The sequence below is a fragment of the Oncorhynchus masou genome, unplaced genomic scaffold (genome assembly GCF_036934945.1).
Source record: "Oncorhynchus masou masou isolate Uvic2021 unplaced genomic scaffold, UVic_Omas_1.1 unplaced_scaffold_1323, whole genome shotgun sequence".
In the NCBI taxonomy this organism is placed as follows: Eukaryota; Metazoa; Chordata; class Actinopteri; order Salmoniformes; family Salmonidae; genus Oncorhynchus; species Oncorhynchus masou.
The window spans coordinates 164,212-173,738 of NW_027003099.1; the positions used below are offsets into that span (position 1 = coordinate 164,212).

The following is a 9,527-nucleotide window of genomic DNA, read 5'->3' on the forward strand; positions in this document are numbered from 1 at the left end:
GAGCAGCTATGTTTACTTTCCGATGACCTCCCTCTCGCTCTCTCCATTGCAGAGCAGCTATGTTTACTTTCCGATGATCTCTCTCTCTCTCTCTCCATTGCAGAGCAGCTATGTTTACTTTCCGATGATCTCTCTCTCCCTCTCCCTCCCCCCCAATTGCAGAGCAGCTATGTATAGGTAGTCTGTTAAACAGACTCATTCACACTGTCACACCCTGATGTAGAGAAGGGCTTGAGGCCTGGGGGATGTTGATGGCAACTGTGTGTCTCTCTGTCTGTGTGTGTGTGTGTGTGTGTGTGTGTGTATATGTGTGTGTGTGTGTGTGTGTGTGTGTGTGTGTGTGTGTGTGTGTGTGTGTGTGAGAAGAGATTCGTACATGTGTGACAACCAACCTGTCAACCTGCTTCACACCATAACACCACAGCTTTAAACACCATTCTTTGTCTAGTTGAGTCTTGCCAAGAGGTATTCTGAATTGAGACAAAGGTGAGAGCAGCTTTCAGTCTGGTTTAACCAAGCTGTAGCAGAGGGCCCCGAGCATGGAAAGCCAAAGGTGAGAGCAGCTTTCAGTGTGGTGTAACCAGGCTATAGCAGAGCGCGCCGAGCATGGAAAGCCAAAGGGAGAGCAGTTTTCAGTGTGGTGTAACCAGGCTATAGCAGAGCGCCCCGAGCATGGAAAGCCAAAGGTGAGAGCAGTTTTCAGTGTGGTGTAACCAGGCTATAGCAGAGCGCCCCGAGCATGGAAAGCCAAAGGTGAGAGCAGCTTTCAGTGTGGTGTAACCAGGCTATAGCAGAGCGCCCCGAGCATGGAAAGCCAAAACACAGCTCAGGCGCTGAAAATGGCTGAACTGGGTGAGGTCATAATCCCCTTTACCAACGAAAACATCAAATATGCTTCTTGTCCGGTTGATTTACAGTAATATGAGTATTAATTGTCTGGTTGATTTACAGTAAAATTAGTATTATTTATCTGGTTGATTTACAGTAAAATGAGTATTATTTGTCAGATTAATTTACAGTAATATGAGTTATTTGTCTGGTTGATTTACAGTAATGAGTATTATTTATCTGGTTGATTTACAGTAAAATGAGTATTAATTGTCTGGTTGATTCTTAAGAGAGAGCGAAGCCCTAGAATGGAAAGACAACACTAGAGTGCTGGAAATGTCTGAGCTGGATGAGATCATAATCCCCTTTACCAAGAAACCATCCAAATAGGTGTTGATTTACACACAAAAAGACACCCGTGGTATTTTGGGTTTTAAATCCGTGTGATTTGTAGAGATGATAAATGTGTTTGTTCTTTTACCTCGGAGCCATCATTGAAAATAAGAATTTGTTCTTAACTGCCTTGTTCAGGGGCAGAACAACAGATTTTAACCTTGTCAGCTCGGGGATTTTATTGCAACCTTTTAGGTTAATAGTCCTACGCTCGAACCACTAGGCTACCCTGCCGCCCCTACGCTCTAACCACTAGGCTACCCTGCTGCCCCTACACTCTAACCACTAGGCTACCCTGCCGCCCCTACACTCTAACCACTAGGCTAACTTGCCGCCCCTACGCTCTAACCACTAGGCTACCCTGCTGCCCCTACACTCTAACCACTAGGCTACCCTGCTGCCCCTACACTCTAACCACTAGGCTACCCTGCAGCCCCTACACTCTAACCACTAGGCTACCCTGCCGCCCCTACACTAACCACTAGGCTACCCTGCCACCTCTACACTCTAACCACTAGGCTAACCTGCCGCCCCTACGCTCTAACCACTAGGCTACCCTGCCGCCCCTACGCTCTAACCACTAGGCTACCCTGCCACCCCTACGCTCTAACCACTAGGCTACCCTGCCACCCCTACGCTCTAACCACTAGGCTACCCTGCCATCCCTACGCTCTAACCACTAGGCTACCCTGCCACCCCTACGCTCTAACCACTAGGCTACCTGCCGCCCCTACGCTCTAACCACTAGGCTACCTGCCGCTCCTACGCTCGAACCACTAGGCTACCTGCCGCTCCTACGCTCGAACCACTAGGCTACCTGCCGCCCCTACGCTCTAACCACTAGGCTACCTGCCGCTCCTACGCTCGAACCACTAGGCTACCTGCCGCTCCTACGCTCGAACCACTAGGCTACCTGCCGCCCCTACGCTCTAACCACTAGGCTACCCTGCCATCCCTACGCTCGAACCACTAGGCTACCTGCCGCCCCTACGCTCTAACCACTAGGCTACCCTGCCACCCCTACGCTCTAACCACTAGGCTACCTAGTGGTTACATACCGCCCAAACAGATCCACAGATGACGCAATCTCTATTGCACTCCGCACTGCCCTTTCCCACCTGGACAAAAGGAACACCTATGTGAGAATGCTGTTCATTGACTACAGCTCAGCGTTCAACACCATATTACCCTCAAAGCTCATCACTAAGCTAAGGAACCTGGGACTAAACACCTCCTTCTGCAACTGGATCCTGGACTTCTTGATGGGCCGCCCCCAGGTGGTGAGGGTAGGTAACAACACATCTGCCACGTTGATCCTCAACACTGGAGCTCCCCAGGGGTGCGTGCTCAGTACCCTCATGTACTCCCGGTTCACCCACGACTGCATGGTCAGGCCAGGCACGACTCCAACACCATCATTAAGTTTGCAGGCGACACAACAGTGGTAGGCCTGATCGCCGACAACGACGAGACAGCCTATAGGGAGGTGGTCAGAGACCTCGCCGGTTGGTGCCAGAATAACAACCTATCCCTCAACATAACCAAGACTAAGGAGATTGTGGACTACAGGAAAAGGAGGACCGAGCACGCCACCATTCTCATCGAAGGGGCTGCAGTGGAGCAGGTTGAGAGCTTAAAGTTCCTTGGTGTCCACATCAACAACAAACTGGAACGGTTCAAACACACCAAGACAGTTGTGAAGAGGGCACAACAATGCCTATTCCCCCTCAGGAAACTAAAAAGATTTGGCATGGGTCCTGAGATCCTCAAAAGGTTCTACAGCTGCAACATCGAGAGTATCCTGGTTGCATCACTGCCTGGTACAGGCAAGGCACCACAAGGCACTTCAGAGGGTAGTGCGTACGGCCCAGTACATCACTGGGGCAAGGCTGCCTGCCATCCAGGACCTCTACACCAGGCGGTGTCAGAAAAAGGCCCTCAAAATTGTCAAAGACCGGAGCCACCCAAGTCATAGACTGTTCTCTCTACTACCGCATGGCAAGCGGTACCGGAGTGCCAGGTCTAGGACAGAAAGGCTTCTCAACAGTTTTTACCCCCACGCTATAAGACTCCTGAACAGGTAATCAAATGACTACCCGGACTATTTGCATTGTGTGCCCCCCCCCAACCCCTCTTTTTACGCTGCTGCTACTCTCTGTTTATCATATATGTATAGTCACTTTAACTATACATTCATGTACATACTACCTCTATTGGCCCGACCAACCAGTGCTCCCGCACATTGGCTAACCGGGCTATCTGCATTGCGTCCCACCACCCACCACCTGCTAACCCCTCTTTTACACTACTGCTACTCTCTGTTCATCATATATGCATAGTCACTTCAACAATACCTACATGTACATACTACCTCAATCAGCCTGACTAACCGGTGCCTGTATATAGCCCCGCTACTGTTATTTTCAAATGTCTTTTTACAGTTGGTTTATTTCTTCACACACACACACACACACACACACACACACACACACACACACACACACACACACACACACACACACACACACACACACACACACACACACACCTCCATAAAACCACAACTAGACTTGATTACAGTGTTTATTATAGTTTTACATTATTTTCTGAGTTTATAATTAACAACATGAAGATGGAACTAAACAGACAGACATTATTTTATGATACCATACATTTCCATGGAAACCACAGTAACCACAGAGAGAATTTCCCCCCCAAAACAACCTCCATGCCAATAAACTGCTGGCTCTCTTCAGTAGCGGTATTCAGGCAGCAGCCCAAATGGCACCCTGTTCCCTATTTAGTGCATTACTTTCGATAAGGGCCCATAGGGCTCTGGTCAAACATAGTGCATTATATATATATATACATATATAGGGTGCTATTTGGGATACAGATGAGTCATAATGAAAGATGTATGAAACATGGACTGTGTCTGCCACTGTGGCATGCATTGAGCAGTAGAGGCAATAGGGCCAGTAATGGAGTCTCCCCGTGGTGTCATTTACTTTACATAGCTAATATTGGAGTCTCCCCGTGGTGTCATTTACTTTACATAGCTAATAATGGAGTCTCCCTGTGGTGTCATTTACTTTACATAGCTAATAATGGAGTCTCCCCATGGTGTCATTTACTTTACATAGCTAATATTGGAGTCTCCCCGTGGTATCATTTACTTTACATAACAACTAATGGAGTCTCCCCGTGGTATCATTTACTTTACATAGCTAATAATGGAGTCTCCCCATGGTATTATTTACTTGACATAGCTAATAATGGAGTCTCCCCGTGGTATCATTTACTTTACATAACAACTAATGGAGTCTCCCCGTGGTGTCATTTACTTTACATAGCTAGTAATGGAGTATCCCTGTAGTATCATATACTTTACATAGCTAATAATGGAGTCTCCCTATAGTATCATATATTTTACATAGCTAATAATGGAGTCTCCCTATAGTATCATATATTTTACATAGCTAATAATGGAGTCTCGCTGTGGTGTCATTTACTTTACATAGCTAATAATGGAGTCTCCCCGTGGTATCATTTACTTTATATAGCTAATAATGGAGTCTCCCTGTAGTATCATATATTTTACATAGCTAATAATGGAGTCTCCCTATAGTATCATATATTTTACATAGCTAATAATGGAGTCTCGCTGTGGTGTCATTTACTTTACATAGCTAATAATGGAGTCTCCCCGTGGTGTCATTTACTTTACATACCTAATAATGGAGTCTCCCCGTGGTGTCATTTGCTTTACATAGCTAATAATGTAGTCTCCACCTGGTATCATTTACTTTACATAGCTAATAATGGAGTCTCCCTGTGGTATCATTTACTTTACATAACAACTAATGGAGTCTCCCCGTGGTATCATTTACTTTACATAGCTAATAATGGAGTCTCCCCATGGTATCATTTACTTTACATAGATAATAATGGAGTCTCCCCATGGTATCATTTACTTTACATAACTAATGGAGTCTCCCCGTGGTGTCATTTACTTTACATAGCTAATAATGGAGTCTCCCTGTAGTATCATATACTTTACATAGCTAATAATGGAGTCTCCCTATAGTATCATATATTTTACATAGCTAATAATGGAGTCTCCCTATAGTATCATATATTTTACATAGCTAATAATGGAGTCTCGCTGTGGTGTCATTTACTTTACATAGCTAATAATGGAGTCTCCCCGTGGTGTCATTTACTTTACACAGCTAATAATGGAGTCTCCCCGTGGTATCATTTACTTTATATAGCTAATAATGGAGTCTCCCTGTAGTATCATATATTTTACATAGCTAATAATGGAGTCTCCCTATAGTATCATATATTTTACATAGCTAATAATGGAGTCTCGCTGTGGTAACATTTACTTTACATAGCTAATAATGGAGTCGCCCCGTGGTGTCATTTACTTTACATAGCTAATAATGGAGTCTCCCCGTGGTGTCATTTACTTTACATAGCTAATAATGGAGTCTCCCCGTGGTATCATTTACTTTACATAGCTAATAATAGAGTCTCCCCGTGGTGTCATTTATTTTACATAGCTAACAATGGAGTCTCCCCGTGGTGTCATTTACTTTACATAGCTAATAATGGAGTCTCCCCGTGGTATCATTTACTTTACATAGCTAATAATGGAGTCTCCCCGTGGTGTCATTTATTTTACATAGCTAACAATGGAGTCTCCCCGTGGTGTCATTTACTTTACATAGCTAATAATGGAGTCTCCCCGTGGTATCATTTATTTTACATAGCTAACAATGGAGTCTCCCCGTGGTGTCATTTACTTTACATAGCTAATAATGGAGTCTCCCCGTGGTATCATTTACTTTACATAGCTAATAATGGAGTCTCCCCGTGGTATCATTTACTTTACATAGCTAATAATGTAGTCTCCCCGTGGTATCATTTACGTTACATAGCTAATAACGGAGTCTCCCCGTGGTATCATTTACTTTACATAGCTAATAATGGAGTCTCCCCGTGGTATCATTTACTTTACATCCCTATAATGGAGTCTCCCCGTGGTATCATTTACATTACATAGGTAATAATGGAGTCTCCCCGTGGTATCATTTACTTTACATAGCTAATAATGGAGTCTCCCCGTGGTATCATTTACTTTAGATAGCTAATAATGGAGTCTCCCCGTGGTATCATTTACTTTACATAGCTAATAATGGAGTCTCCCGTGGTATCATTTACTTTACATAGCTAATAATGGAGTCTCCCGTGGTATCATTTACTTTACATAGCTAATAATGGAGTCTCCCGTGGTGTTATTTCCTTTATATAGCTAATAATGGAGTCTCCCTGTGGTATCATTTACTTTACATAACAACAAATGGAGTCTCCCCGTGGTGTCATTTACTTTACATAGCTAATAATGGAGTCTCCCTGTGGTATCATTTACTTTATATAGCTAATAATGGAGTCTCCCTGTAGTATCATATATTTTACATAGCTAATAATGGAGTCTCCCTATAGTATCATAGATTTTACATAGCTAATAATGGAGTCTTGCTGTGGTGTCATTTACTTTACATAGCTAATAATGGAGTCTCCCCGTGGTATCATTTACTTTATATAGCTAATAATGGAGTCTCCCTGTAGTATCATATATTTTACATAGCTAATAATGGAGTCTCCCTATAGTATCATATATTTTACATAGCTAATAATGGAGTCTCCCCGTGGTATCATTTACTTTATATAGCTAATAATGGAGTCTCCCTGTAGTATCATATATTTTACATAGCTAATAATGGAGTCTCCCTATAGTATCATATATTTTACATAGCTAATAATGGAGTCTCCCCCTGGTGTCATTTACTTTACATAGCTAATAATGGAGTCTCCCCGTGGTATCATTTACTTTACATAGCTAATAATGGAGTCTCCCCATGTGGTGATATACTTTACATAGATAATAATGGAGTCTCCCCATGTGGTGATATACTTTACATAGCTAATAATGGAGTCTCCCTGTGGTATCATATACTCTACATAGCTAATAACGGAGTCTCCCTGTGGTATCATTTACACACACACAAACACACACAGTAGAGAGTATGGTAAGCACGAGTCAGAATGTCTGTAAGTAGCAGCAGTCCTATCAGTCCACTAAGCTCTGTTCTATGTGAAGAACCATTTATACCACATAGAGCTGTCCCTTGGTGGTTGGCAACCAGAGGAGTGGAGGTTGGTGGGGGGTCTAATTATTATTGACTCTTTTCATGATCAACAATAATAATAGCAACAGCAAGTAAAGTAGGTGAAGCCCATGTTGTTGTTGTTGGTGGGTCCATTCAACGTTATCGACCTTTTCCCACAATCCCTTTCACCATTCAACAACAGTCCCAAGGGGACTAACAAAGTAACAAGGCTTCTTTAGGCCTGGGGTAAACACTTGACCTTTCCCATCACCCCTTTCACACTGATTTCCTCCGCTTCCCGAAGACATTAGTGATGAGTTTGGCCATGGACTTGGAGCCACTAGGTCTCCGTCTCCTCTCCTTGGCCTTGCCCCCAAGGCTGGCGTTGTGGACCATCTTCGAGAACATGAGGACCACTTCCTGGTAGTGTTCTGCGGCTGAGAGCTCGTAGAACTGGGTCTGGGACTCGGCTGCCAGACGCTGGCCTTCCTCTCGACGCACCTCCCTCACGTGACACAGGTCCTGCTTGTTACCCACCAGGAACACCAGAGTGTCTGCATCCCTGATGTGTGTGTGTGTGTGAGAGAGAGACACAGAGAGAGAGAGACAGAGACAGAGAGACAGAGAGAGACAGACAGACCGAGAGAGAGACCGAGAAAGAGACAGAGAGAGAGACAGAGAGAGACAGAGAGAGAGACAGAGAGAGAGACAGAGAGAGAGAGAGACAGAGAGAGACAGAGACAGAGAGAGACAGAGAGAGAGAGAGACAGAGAGAGAGAGAGACAGAGAGGAGAGAGAGACAGAGAGACAGAGAGAGAGAGACAGAGAGAGAGAGAGACAGAGAGAGAGAGAGAGACAGAGAGAGAGAGACAGAGAGAGAGGAGGAAGACAGGATTAGCAGGAAATAAAAATATATGAGACACAATAAGGACGGACATAACGAGTCCCTGGATGTAAGACAAGACAAACCAGGAGGACAGGTTGAGTGACATTTAAAGACTACGGGACATCTGAAAATGACACCCTCTTCCATTTTACATGACACTTTCTTACCAGAGGCATGTCAAAATGAGGTCAAGAAGAGTGGACGACTGGACAGGAGAGTGGACGACTGGACAGGAGAGTGGACGACTGGACAGGAGAGTGGACGGACTGGACGGACTGGACAGGAGTGTGGACGGACTGGACAGGTGAGTGGACGGACTGGACAGGTGAGTGGACGGACTGGACGGACTGGACAGGAGAGTGGACGGACTGGACAGGTGAGTGGACGGACTGGACAGGTGAGTGGACGGACTGGACAGGTGAGTGGACGGACTGGACAGGTGAGTGGACGGACTGGACGGACTGGACAGGAGAGTGGACGGACTGGACAGGTGAGTGGACGGACTGGACAGGTGAGTGGACGGACTGGACAGGTGAGTGGACGGACTGGACAGGTGAGTGGACGGACTGGACAGGTGAGTGGACGGACTGGACAGGTGAGTGGACGGACTGGACAGGTGAGTGGACGGACTGGACAGGAGAGTTGACGGACTGGACAGGAGAGTGGACGGACTGGACAGTGAGTGGACGGACTGGACAGGTGAGTGGACGGACTGGACAGGTGAGTGGACGGACTGGACAGGTGAGTGGACGGACTGGACAGGTGAGTGGACGGACTGGACAGGAGAGTGGACGGACTGGACAGGTGAGTGGACGGACTGTACAGGTGAGTGGACGGACTGGACAGGTGAGTGGACGGACTGGACAGGTGAGTGGATGGACTGGACAGGTGAGTGGCTGGACTGGACAGGTGTGTGGTTACCTCTTGGCCACTCCCAGGTTTAACTCTCTGATCAGGTGTACTATGGCTTTAGCCTTGATGAAGGAGGAGCGGTCACTGATGTCATAGACCACTACGAAGCCATCAGCCCAGTGGATCTGGTCGGTCAGAGTCGACTTCCCCTCACAGGCCTGCAGAGCAACACAAACAGCAAGGACTTGTTGCTATAACCAAGCAATCTGATACACACCAGTGGAGGCTGGTGAAGGGAGGGTGGGCTCATAGTAATGGCTGGAATAGAATAAGGCTGGAATGGAATGAGAGAAACCCCATTCCATTCATTACAACGAGCCTGTCCTCCC

The 9,527-nt window shown here is 45.9% G+C and overlaps 1 protein-coding gene across 1 annotated transcript; it reads right to left on the bottom strand.

The window, feature by feature from the left end:
• Nucleotides 1-7,130: 7,130 nt before the first annotated feature.
• LOC135530348 (ras-related and estrogen-regulated growth inhibitor-like protein) lies at nucleotides 7,131-9,356 on the bottom strand (the record flags this gene model as incomplete). The annotated part of the gene is made up of 2 exons (XM_064958681.1): nucleotides 7,131-7,962; nucleotides 9,208-9,356. Coding segments are annotated over 2 exons (435 nt in total), but the record flags the coding sequence as incomplete, so codon positions are not given.
• Between the last annotated feature and the right edge of the window lie 171 nt (nucleotides 9,357-9,527).